Source organism: Oncorhynchus clarkii, unplaced genomic scaffold (genome assembly GCF_045791955.1).
Source record: "Oncorhynchus clarkii lewisi isolate Uvic-CL-2024 unplaced genomic scaffold, UVic_Ocla_1.0 unplaced_contig_795_pilon_pilon, whole genome shotgun sequence".
NCBI lineage: Eukaryota > Metazoa > Chordata > Actinopteri > Salmoniformes > Salmonidae > Oncorhynchus > Oncorhynchus clarkii.
Window position 1 is genome coordinate 167,501 of NW_027257927.1, and position 12,492 is coordinate 179,992.

A 12,492-nucleotide genomic window follows, 5' to 3' on the forward strand; every position below is an offset into this window, starting at 1 on the left:
ACAGATCTGCGTAGTGACATAGAGCTGTAGAGTACAGATCTGCGTAGTGGCATAGAGCTGTAGAGTACAGATCTGCGTAGTGGCATAGAGCTGTAGAGTACAGATCTGCGTAGTGGCACAGAGCTGTAGAGTACAGATCTGCGTAGTGGCACAGAGCTGTAGAGTATAGATCTGCATAGTGGCATAGAGCTGTAGAGTATAGAGCTGCGTAGTGGCACAGAGCTGTAGAGTACAGATCTGCGTAGTGGCACAGAGCTGTAGAGTACAGATCTGCATAGTGGCATAGAGCTGTAGAGTACAGATCTGCGTAGTGGCACAGAGCTGTAGAGTACAGGCTCTTACAGAAGTTGCACACATGGGGAACATTTTAAGTAGCCCGGGGTCTGGGGAAAAACGTGTCATTTTATAAACGCATTTCATGCAATTCCAACGTCATTTTACACGACTGGAGACTTTGGTAGATTATTATTTTATAGCGCACAAATGATGGAAAAGGTAGGCTACACTGACAAACTGAGAATCTGAGATCAATAAAAAATACCTTGTCTTGAATCCATCTATAGCCCAGTCCAAGGTGTGTGGAGACACATATTGTAGGCTACAGTAGACACATATTGTAGGCTACAGTAGGAGGAGGAAATGATAGTCCTAAAAATTGCTTTCCAGTTTTACTGACTCACTCCCTGTTGATGGCTGATGCGCTCGTGCCAAAAGCCTCTCTGTCTCTTATTTTGTAAATACAGCAGATAAATGTGTTGGTAGCCTACAGCAGAGAGTCTTCTCTTTTCAGCAGGAGCCATCTGCTTTCCAACCTGTTTTCCCTCCATTGTATATGAAATATTGAGTAAAGGCCTGTTTGGTCTGCATGCTGTTTGTTCACTGACAGATTTGCCGCTTGTTCCTGACAGTAGGGCTATTACATGTTATCGGGCAACAATCAACAGCTAGACCATTCCTTGTTAACGGGCTACAATCAACAGCTAGACCATTCCTTGTTATCGGGCTACACTCAACAGCTATGCTATTCCTTGTTATCGGGCTACAATCAACAGCTATGCTATTCCTTGTTAACGGGCTACAATCAACAGCTAGGCTATTGCTTGTTATCGGGTTACAATCAACAGCTAGGCTATTCCTTGTTATCGGGCTACAATCCACAGCTAGGCTATTCCTTGTTATCGGGCTACAATCAACAGCTAGGCTATTCCTTGTTATCGGGCTACAATCAACAGCTAGGCTATTCCTTGTTATCGGGCTACAGTCAACAGCTAGGCTATTTCTTGTTATCGGGCTACAATCAACAGCTAGGCTATTCCTTGTTATCGGGCTACAATCAACAGCTAGGCTATTCCTTGTTATTGGGCTACAATCAACAGCTAGGCTATTCCTTGTTATCGGGCTACAATCAACAGCTAGGCTATTCCTTGTTATTGGGCTACAATCAACAGCTAGGCTAATCCTTCTTAATGGGCTACAATCCACAGCTAGACTATTCCTTTATGTTGGGCTACAATCCACAGCTAGGCTAATCCTTTATGTTGGGCTACAATCCACAGCTAGGCTATTCCTTTATATTGGGCTTACAATCCACAGCTAGGCTATTCCTTTATATTGGGCTACAATCAACCGATAGGCTATTCCTTCTTAATGAGCTTACAATCCACAGCTAGGCTACTCCTTGTTATCAGGCTACAATCCACAGCTAGGCTAATCCTTCTTAATGGGCTTACAATCCACCGCTAGGCTACTCCTTGTTATCAGGCTACAATCCACAGCTAGGCTAATCCTTGTTATCAGGCTACAATCCGTAGCTAGGCTAATCCTTGTTATCAGGCTACAATCAACAGCTAGGCTAATCCTTGTTATTGGGCTACAATCCACAGCTAGGCTAATCCTTCTTAATGGGCTACAATCCACAGCTAGACTATTCCTTTATGTTGGGCTACAATCCACAGCTAGGCTAATCCTTTATGTTGGGCTACAATCCACAGCTAGGCTATTCCTTTATATTGGGCTTTCAATCCACAGCTAGGCTATTCCTTTATATTGGGCTACAATCAACCGATAGGCTATTCCTTCTTAATGGGCTTACAATCCACAGCTAGGCTACTCCTTGTTATCAGGCTACAATCAACAGCTAGGCTATTCCTTGTTATCGGGCTACAATCCACAGCTAGGCTATTCCTTGTTATCGGGCTACAATCAACAGCTAGGCTATTGCTTGTTATCGGGTTACAATCAACAGCTAGGCTATTCCTTGTTATCGGGCTACAATCCACAGCTAGGCTATTCCTTGTTATCGGGCTACAATCAACAGCTAGGCTATTCCTTGTTATCGGGCTACAATCAACAGCTAGGCTATTCCTTGTTATCGGGCTACAGTCAACAGCTAGGCTATTTCTTGTTATCGGGCTACAATCAACAGCTAGGCTATTCCTTGTTATCGGGCTACAATCAACAGCTAGGCTATTCCTTGTTATTGGGCTACAATCAACAGCTAGGCTATTCCTTGTTATCGGGCTACAATCAACAGCTAGGCTATTCCTTGTTATTGGGCTACAATCAACAGCTAGGCTAATCCTTCTTAATGGGCTACAATCCACAGCTAGACTATTCCTTTATGTTGGGCTACAATCCACAGCTAGGCTAATCCTTTATGTTGGGCTACAATCCACAGCTAGGCTATTCCTTTATATTGGGCTTACAATCCACAGCTAGGCTATTCCTTTATATTGGGCTACAATCAACCGATAGGCTATTCCTTCTTAATGGGCTTACAATCCACAGCTAGGCTACTCCTTGTTATCAGGCTACAATCCACAGCTAGGCTAATCCTTCTTAATGGGCTTACAATCCACCGCTAGGCTACTCCTTGTTATCAGGCTACAATCCACAGCTAGGCTAATCCTTGTTATCAGGCTACAATCCGTAGCTAGGCTAATCCTTGTTATCAGGCTACAATCAACAGCTAGGCTAATCCTTGTTATTGGGCTACAATCCACAGCTAGGCTAATCCTTCTTAATGGGCTACAATCCACAGCTAGACTATTCCTTTATGTTGGGCTACAATCCACAGCTAGGCTAATCCTTTATGTTGGGCTACAATCCACAGCTAGGCTATTCCTTTATATTGGGCTTTCAATCCACAGCTAGGCTATTCCTTTATATTGGGCTACAATCAACCAATAGGCTATTCCTTCTTAATGGGCTTACAATCCACAGCTAGGCTACTCCTTGTTATCAGGCTACAATCCACAGCTAGGCTAATCCTTCTTAATGGGCTTACAATCCACCGCTAGGCTACTCCTTGTTATCAGGCTACAATCCACAGCTAGGCTATTCCTTTATGTTGGGCTACAATCCACAGCTAGGAAATGTAAAATAAGTAAGCTATGGATCATCTGTGGCTTAATCATAGGCCTTCTGGTGGTGTAGTATTCTGAATGATTTCATTTCTTTCTGAACAGACAACAGTACTTATATAACTTGGGCAAATGTATTTCAATGTATCAGGAGTGTTGCAGTTTCTCCAGAATCGTGCAGCTGTGATTCTATAAGGAAACAAATGATGAATTGCAACGCTGGAGAGATGAGAGTCGCAGGCTCATGTCTATCAGAGCAGAGAGGGAGAGAGATCGTAGAAAAGTGAATTCAGTTTTAGTGATGTGAGAGAGAGAGACACAGGCACGATTCTCATACAGCCCCGGCCACCCGTTGGTCTCACACATACACAGTGGCGACCCGTCATTCAAGGCAGGCCATTTGAATTAAATACATTTTGGGGGGGTCTGTTCCGCATTTTATTTTGGTGTTAATATGTGTCACATATCAGTTTGTAAACAATGTAAACATATATATATATATATATATATATATATATAATTGGGTTCATAAAGCCACATACAAACATGGTCTATTTTTGCTTTCTTGAGTAAGACAGCTCCAACATGCAGGTGTTTCAGCCGAGCTTGGTGCTTTCTGTGGTGGTGGGAAAGGCAGCAGAAAATATGGAAAGTTGCACCGTGATTGGCTCAGTGTTCTGTCACTCATGGGGACACCTCGTCACCGCCAAGTCAAAAGGGTAGACCACGAAAATTCTATCCCCTTTGGTTTTGGTGCTGCCATAGAGTTACATTGGGGCAAAAAACGTATTTAATCAGCCACCAATTGTGCAAGTTCCCACTTAAAGAGATGAGAGGCCTGTAATTTTCATCATAGGTACGTACACTTCAACTATGACAGACAAAATGAGGAAAAAAAATCCAGAAAATCACATTGTAGGATTTTTTATTAATTTATTTGCAAATTATGGTGGAAAATAAGTATTTGGTCAATAACAAAAGTTTATCTCAATACTTTGTTATATACCCTTTGTTGGCAATGACAGAGGTCAAACGTTTTCTGTAAGTCTTCACAAGGTTTTCACACACTGTTGCTGGTATTTTGGCCCATTCCTCCATGCAGAGCAGTGATGTTTTGGGGCTGTTGCTGGGCAACACAGACTTTCAACTCCCTCCAAAGATTTTCTATGGGGTTGAGATCTGGAGACTGGCTAGGTCACTCCAGGACCTTGAAATGCTTCTTACGAAGCCACTTCTTCGTTGTCCGGGCGGTGTGTTTGGGATAATTGTCATGCTGAAAGACCCAGCCATGTTTCATCTTCAATGCCCTTGCTGATGGAAGGAGGTTTTCACTCAAAATCTCACAATACATGGCCCCATTCATTCTTTCCTTTACACGGATCAGTCGTCCTGGTCCCTTTGCAGAAAAACAACCCCAAAGCATGGTGTTTCCACCCCCATGCTTCACAGTAGGTATGGTGTTCTTTGGATGCAACTTGGACATAAACATCACACAACAAGTTGGAACTCGCAAATTCAACAATGAGTGGTTTGGAAGTAATCAGTGGCCACCTGCAAGCATTGCAAAGCAATCATTAGCCTGCTCTTCAGTGGAGTGGCTGTGTGGTCCCAAGTCTAAGATTAAGGGTCTCTTTTCCTAGTTTAAAATTATAAACATTCAACATTGACCATGCTGTCAATGAAGCATGATTTGTGCCGCACTCAACTCAACCGTTAATTAACTCTGAACTGCAAAATATAACTTTAGTGAGTTCAAGACAACTGGGAAATCGGGAAAAATGAGCTACGACTGGGAAAATACTTTTCGAACTTTCATTCAATTCGGAATTGTAAATCCGGGAACTCTGGCTGCTTTCTGGAGCTACAACCTGAAGATCACTGATGATATCATGATTAATATTTTATTTATTTTCCAGTTCCCAGTTCCCAGTTTTTGAGTTCCCAGTTTGTCAACGAAGGACCACCGCACTACCTTCCTGTTCAAGTGAGCACGGCACAACAAGGTGAGTCCAAAAATGTATTGCATGCTGCTGCATTAATGATCTAATATATTAAGGAGATGTGTAGACTGTAGCTAAGAAATTAATACCAGGTGTATATTGTGTAGTAAGCTGTTAGTAGCTCATGTGTCTCACCCTGATAATTTGGTCTATTTTCACCTCTTAATTTCACCTACTGTTCTGACTTGGTGGTGCACATGTAGCCTGTAACCTGTTTTAGAGAAATGTCATCATTGAATATTGTAAGAGCTTTCATTGTCTGCTTATATATGCCCCCTTTATTTATCCTACGGTTCTGACTTGGTGTACAGGGAGAACATTGTAAGAATGGCCCATATTCTGAATTCTGTCGCTGTACATTTCAAAAGTGCTAAACAAATAGTTATATCGATTACGTCCGTCCTAGCTCGCTCATTAATTTCTTCATCTAAATTACGGATGGCCTCTTATGCGCTTGTCGTCCCCTTACGCCATAGTTTGTACATCTCAATTGTCAGTAGAAACCACATTTGTTTAAGCAAGTCAGCCATATCAGCTATGTTTTTATAAAGGCAGTAAAATAGGCTGAAAGAACTGTTTCCCTGCCAGACAAGGAAGTGGTAAGGTGTTGGGACTGCTGATATCCAGGTATAGCAGTGGTAAGGTGTTGGGACTCCGCTGATAACCAGGTGTAACAGTGGTAAGGTGTTGGGACTGCTGATATCCAGGTATAGTAGTGGTAAGGTGTTGGGACTCTGCTGATATCCAGGTATAGTAGTGGTAAGGTGTTGGGACTCTGCTGATATCCAGGTATAGTAGTGGTAAGGTGTTGGGACTCTGCTGATATCCAGGTATAGCAGTGGTAAGGTGTTGGGACTCTGCTGATATCCAGGTATAGCAGTGGTAAGGTGTTGGGACTCTGCTGATAACCAGGTGTAGCAGTGGTAAGGTGTTGGGACTCTGCTGATATCCAGGTATAGCAGTGGTAAGGTGTTGGGACTCTGCTGATATCCAGGTATAGCAGTGGTAAGGTGTTGGGACTCTGCTGATAACCAAGTATAGCAGTGGTAAGGTGTTGAGACTCTGCTGATATCCAGGTATAGCTGTTGTAAGGTGTTGGGACTGCTGTTGGGACAGCTTTAGTTTGTCACCGTTATAGTGCAATGAATGTATTGTTTAGTGTTGTGGCTTTGCTGGCATTACATCCCACTTTTAGATTTTTTCCCCACCAAGATTTACATGCTAAAATCGCCACTGCACATAGAGTAGGTCACAGTGTTGTGTAAACCATAACCATGACCCCAGCCCGACCCCAATCAACTCTTCAGAATATTAGGGCCAGGGCTGAAAATCTCATTTCTTACATTACGTTTGTTTATGGAGTTGAGGAAGAGGAAACTGAAAGGACATTTTTTTTACATTTGCAAAAAGGGAATTATTTTTCGTGCCACGAGAGTACCCAGATCCAGCCAAATAGGTTCCCGGAACAAAACAGTCCCAAACAGAGAGGTGGGATCCGGCTCAAATGAACCACTGCTCTCTCCTCCCACCAGCCAATTCAAACCAATCAACCCCTTCTGTTCCTGGAACGCTCCGACCATCCAGTCTAGAAACAGGATATATTAGTGACCATTATAATGAAGTCATTATAGAGCAGGACCCCTGGTGGGCCATTAGTAGAAGTAGCCTGTCAATAACGACACACACGCACACACACACACACACACACACACACACACACACACACACACACACACACACAATCCGTTTTCTTTCATTTCCTTCCTCAGACAACCATACATAAGAATGGCTAGCTACTACATTCTCCAGGATCTTTAAATTCATTACTTTGTTTTGGTGTTTCAACAGCTAAGGAAATCAATGACTGATCAAAAAAAATCTGTGATTAATTTACAAGACTTTGGCTGTGTTTACCTAGGCAGCCCAATTCTGATCTTTTTTTTTTCACTAATTGGTATTTTGACCAATCAGATCAGCTCTGAAAAAGATCTGATGTGAAAAGATCTGATGTGATTGGTCAAAAGATCAGAATTGGGCTGCGTGTGTAAACACAGCCTTTTTGAAGCAGATGTTCCCTTTTCCACAAATCACTGAGTGATTCAGCGACAAAGTCAGTTGGTTTTGTCGCCGGGAACAAAGACACACACACACACACACACACACACACACACACACACACAAACACACACACACACACCAATCAATAAAAACAGCTAAATCTAAGTGCAAGTCATACGTAAAAGTTGTACAACTTACAATCAACATGCAGGGTCAGGGATGATAACATTAAACATGGACTGTTGTTGTATCCCAAATAGCACCCTATTCCCTATATTGTGCACTATGTAGAGAACAGGGTTCCATTTGGGACATAGTCAATCCTCTCCTCAGACTCTACAGTTCCTCCAAGCCTGAGGAGCCCAAACTGCCAAGCTCTCTGACTGCAGTGATTGAGTCTACTAAACATGAACAGACAGACAGACTGACTACAAGACAGTGTAACTAAAGTGAGTCATTGCCTGCTTACTGCCAGGTCATTCAACCCCTGGTTCCCTTTTCCTGCTTTACTGCCAACTCATTCAACCCCTGGTTCCTTTTTCCTGCTTACTGCCAACTCATTCAACCCCTGGTTCATTTGGTAGCTTACTGCCAGGTCATTCAACCCCTGGTTCCTTTGGTAGTTTACTGCCAACTCATTCAACCCCTGGTTCATTTGGTAGCTTACTGTCAACTCATTCAACCCCTGGTTCCTTTGGTAGCTTACTGCCAACTCATTCAACCCCTGGTTCATTTGGTAGCTTACTGCCAACTCATTCAACCCCTGGTTCGTTTGGTAGCTTACTGCCAACTCATTCAACCCCTGGTTCATTTGGTAGCTTACTGCCAACTCATTCAACATCTGGTTCATTTGGTAGCTTACTGCCAACTCATTCAACCCCTGGTTCGTTTGGTAGCTTACTGCCAACTCATTCAACCCCTGGTTCGTTTGGTAGCTTACTGCCAACTCATTCAACCCCTGGTTCATTTTGGTAGCTTACTGCCAGGTCATTCAACCCCTGGTTCCTTTGGTAGCTTACTGCCAACTCATTCAACCCCTGGTTCCTTTTTCCTGCTTACTGCCAACTCATTCAACCCCTGGTTCATTTGGTAGCTTACTGCCCACTCATTCAACCCCTGGTTCATTTGGTAGCTTACTGCCAACTCATTCAACCCCTGGTTCGTTTGGTAGCTTACTGCCAACTCATTCAACCCCTGGTTCATTTGGTAGCTTACTGCCAGGTCATTCAACCCCTGGTTCCTTTGGTAGCTTACTGCCAACTCATTCAACCCCTGGTTCATTTGGTAGCTTACTGCCAACTCATTCAACCCCTGGTTCCTTTTTCCTGCTTACTGCCAACTCATTCAACCCCTGGTTCGTTTGGTAGCTTACTGCCAACTCATTCAACCCCTGGTTCGTTTGGTAGCTGGTTCATTTGGTAGCTTACTGCCAGGTCATTCAACCCCTGGTTCCTTTGGTAGCTTACTGCCAACTCATTCAACCCCTGGTTCATTTGGTAGCTTACTGCCAACTCATTCAACCCCTGGTTCCTTTTTCCTGCTTACTGCCAACTCATTCAACCCCTGGTTCATTTGGTAGCTTACTGCCAACTCATTCAACCCCTGGTTCGTTTGGTAGCTTACTGCCAACTCATTCAACCCCTGGTTCATTTGGTAGCTTACTGCCAGGTCATTCAACCCCTGGTTCCTTTGGTAGCTTACTGCCAACTCATTCAACCCCTGGTTCATTTGGTAGCTTACTGCCAACTCATTCAACCCCTGGTTCATTTGGTAGCTTACTGCCAACGCATTCAACCCCTGGTTCCTTTTTCCTGCTTACTGCCAACTCATTCAACCCCTGGTTCATTTGGTAGCTTACTGCCAACTCATTCAACCCCTGGTTCATTTGGTAGCTTACTGCCAACGCATTCAACCCCTGGTTCCTTTTTCCTGCTTACTGCCAACTCATTCAACCCCTGGTTAATTTGGTAGCTTACTGCCAACTCATTCAACCCCTGGTTCATTTGGTAGCTTACTGCCAACTCATTCAACCCCTGGTTCCTTTTTCCTGCTTACTGCCAACTCATTCAACCCCTGGTTCGTTTGGTAGCTTACTGCCAACTCATTCAACCCCTGGTTCATTTGGTAGCTTACTGCCAGGTCATTCAACCCCTGGTTCCTTTGGTAGCTTACTGCCAACTCATTCAACCCCTGGTTCATTTGGTAGCTTACTGCCAACTCATTCAACCCCTGGTTCCTTTTTCCTGCTTACTGCCAACTCATTCAACCCCTGGTTCAGTTGGTAGCTTACTGCCAACTCATTCAACCCCTGGTTCGTTTGGTAGCTTACTGCCAACTCATTCAACCCCTGGTTCATTTGGTAGCTTACTGCCAGGTCATTCAACCCCTGGTTCCTTTGGTAGCTTACTGCCAACTCATTCAACCCCTGGTTCATTTGGTAGCTTACTGCCAACTCATTCAACCCCTGGTTCATTTGGTAGCTTACTGCCAACTCATTCAACCCCTGGTTCATTTGGTAGCTTACTGCCAACTCATTCAACCCCTGGTTCCTTTTTCCTGCTTACTGCCAACTCATTCAACCCCTGGTTCATTTGGTAGCTTACTGCCAACTCATTCAACCCCTGGTTCGTTTGGTAGCTTACTGCCAACTCATTCAACATCTGGTTCATTTGGTAGCTTACTGCCAACTCATTCAACCCCTGGTTCGTTTGGTAGCTTACTGCCAACTCATTCAACCCCTGTTTCATTTGGTAGCTTACTGCCAACTCATTCAACCCCTGGTTCATTTGGTAGCTTACTGCCAACTCATTCAACCCCTGGTTCGTTTGGTAGCTTACTGCCAACTCATTCAACCCCTGGTTTGTTTGGTAGCTTACTGCCAACTCATTCAACCCCTGGTTCATTTGGTAGCTTACTGCCAACTCATTCAAACCCTGGTTCATTTGCCTGCTTACTGCCAACTCATTCAACACCTGGTTCATTTGGTAGCTTACTGCCAACTCATTCAACCCCTGGTCCATTTGGTAGCTTACTGCCAACTCATTCAAACCCTGGTTCATTTGCCTGCTTACTGCCAAGTCATTCAACCCCTGGTTGGTTTGGTAACCAGCCAAAGTCCTCACTTCTTTCCTCTCAGTGCCAGTGTCTGCAGTCGTTCTAACCTCGTCCCCAGGCTCAGGCTCAGAGAGAGCAGGCTGGGATTACATTTGTCCTAAATGGTATCTTATTACTTTTGGCCACCCTTTTCCCTTCACACACTACTTTTAGTCACCCTATTCCCTTAATGGACAAAAGTAGAGCACTACATGGGGAATAGGGTGCCACTTTAAATGCAGACACATGCGATCGTGCATCACTGTTCAAAGCTGTGCTCCTGTTGCCATAGAACCCAGTCAGTAAACATAGAGGCGTGTTAAAGACACAGGACGGAGGGATGCAGTGGTGTTACCATGGATCTGGGGGGAGAGGAGTACCTGTGGTGTAGCGGGATAGAGGTCTGATCTAGACAGCAGGGAGGATGGGAGGGGGGGTGAGGAGGGGACGAAGGAGAGGAGGGGACGGAGGAGAGGACGAGGAGGAGAGGAGGGGACGGAGGAGAGGAGGGGACGGAGGAGAGGAGGGGACGGAGGAGAGGAGGGGACGGAGGAGAGGAGGGGACGGAGGAGAGGAGGAGAGGAGAGGACGGAGGAGAGGAGAAGGAGAGGATAAGGAGGATGAGGAGGGAACGGAGGAGAGGAGGGGAAAGAGGAGGGGCAGGAAGACAGGAAGAGTTGAATGTCCTACAGTACCCCCTCAAAGGTATAAACACACTATCTACAGAAGAACACAAGATGAGAAGGTTGGATTTCAACCCTTCTGAAGTCAGCTAGAAATAACTGATGATGATGATGATGATGATGACCACAGAGAATTTGAAGAAATTCTCAAAAGGACCAAGACATTCCCGATTTGTAGTCTGAGAGGTGCACGTCTGAAAAGTAATATCACACACAATGGGACTAGAGAGTTTACTGGTCCAACTGAAAAGAAAAGACACCTTCACTCACACAGACGTTTGGGCGTTCTGTCCCAAAGGGAGTCATTTAGTCTCCTCTGTTCCTCTTCATCACAGTAGAGGTTCTCTTTGTGAGTGATGATGAGGCTATGTCTCTAGAATAGACGTGGACAGGTGTAGATCCTCTCACACTTGCTGTATAGTGACTTTTATGAAAGTTAAACTCATTATTTAAGTCTGTGATTTTTTTTGCCATATCTTTGGAATAAAAAATATCAAGAATGTTATTTCGTCTTTAGAATACAAACTGTGTGTTTACATTAACATAGTTTAAAAAAAAACAGGCAACTATTAACATAATATCGATCTAGCTCATGTCAATAAACTGAGACTGGGAACTTTTCCAGCCAGACACTTTGCCTAGCTACTGTATCGATCGTTCACAGCTTTGCATTCAGTAACTGCAACACTGTGTCGACTATAAAGTCTAGAGTGCTCCTTCCCAGTGTTCTCGTTCTAGAGCTGTAGTCATTTACCTTTGGGTTCAGCACCAGTTGCTGTTCATCAAAGTGCAGCAGAGCCACGGAGTTCGACTCGGAATTATTGACGAATATCTGCAGACACGGATACAGCGAGGTCCCCTTGCAGTCCGCCCCGCACGTGAACACGCACTCGAACATCTCCTCCGGTCTGAGCACGGACACCACCGTGCAGTTGGCCGGTTTGCTCTGCATGCTCTGTAGAGTTGGACTGAGCCAGCAGAACCCGAGGATAAAGAGGGACAGGATGCCACAGACGATGAGGAACAGTCCTAGTCGGATACTCTTATCCTCCGCCTCCGAGTACTCGTATGACACCCTCATTTTCGCCATTATGCTCCTCCTCGGTCTGAAAAGAGCTCGAAAGTGACGGAGAGGAGAGCTGGAGAGGGGCTTCTCTCTCTCTCTCTGCGCTGTGTTGCCCCAAACACTGGCAGCCTCAAGGAAAACGTCCCTCTCACTCAACCGGCCTCCGCGCTCTCTCTTCTGTATGGAGAACTTTGCGAAAGCGGGGCAGCTGCGGTCCAGACTGTGCCTGC

The 12,492-nt window shown here is 44.7% G+C and overlaps 1 protein-coding gene across 1 annotated transcript in view; it reads right to left on the minus strand.

Moving 5' to 3' along the window:
* LOC139393677 (calcium-activated potassium channel subunit beta-4-like) overlaps positions 1 to 12,492 on the minus strand; it is a 72,963-nt gene extending 60,471 nt beyond the window's left edge. The window contains exon 1 of the mRNA XM_071142020.1: positions 11,951 to 12,492. Coding sequence (XP_070998121.1) covers positions 11,951 to 12,286 — 336 coding nt within the window. The 5' untranslated portion in view covers positions 12,287 to 12,492. The remainder of the gene's footprint in view (positions 1 to 11,950) is intronic.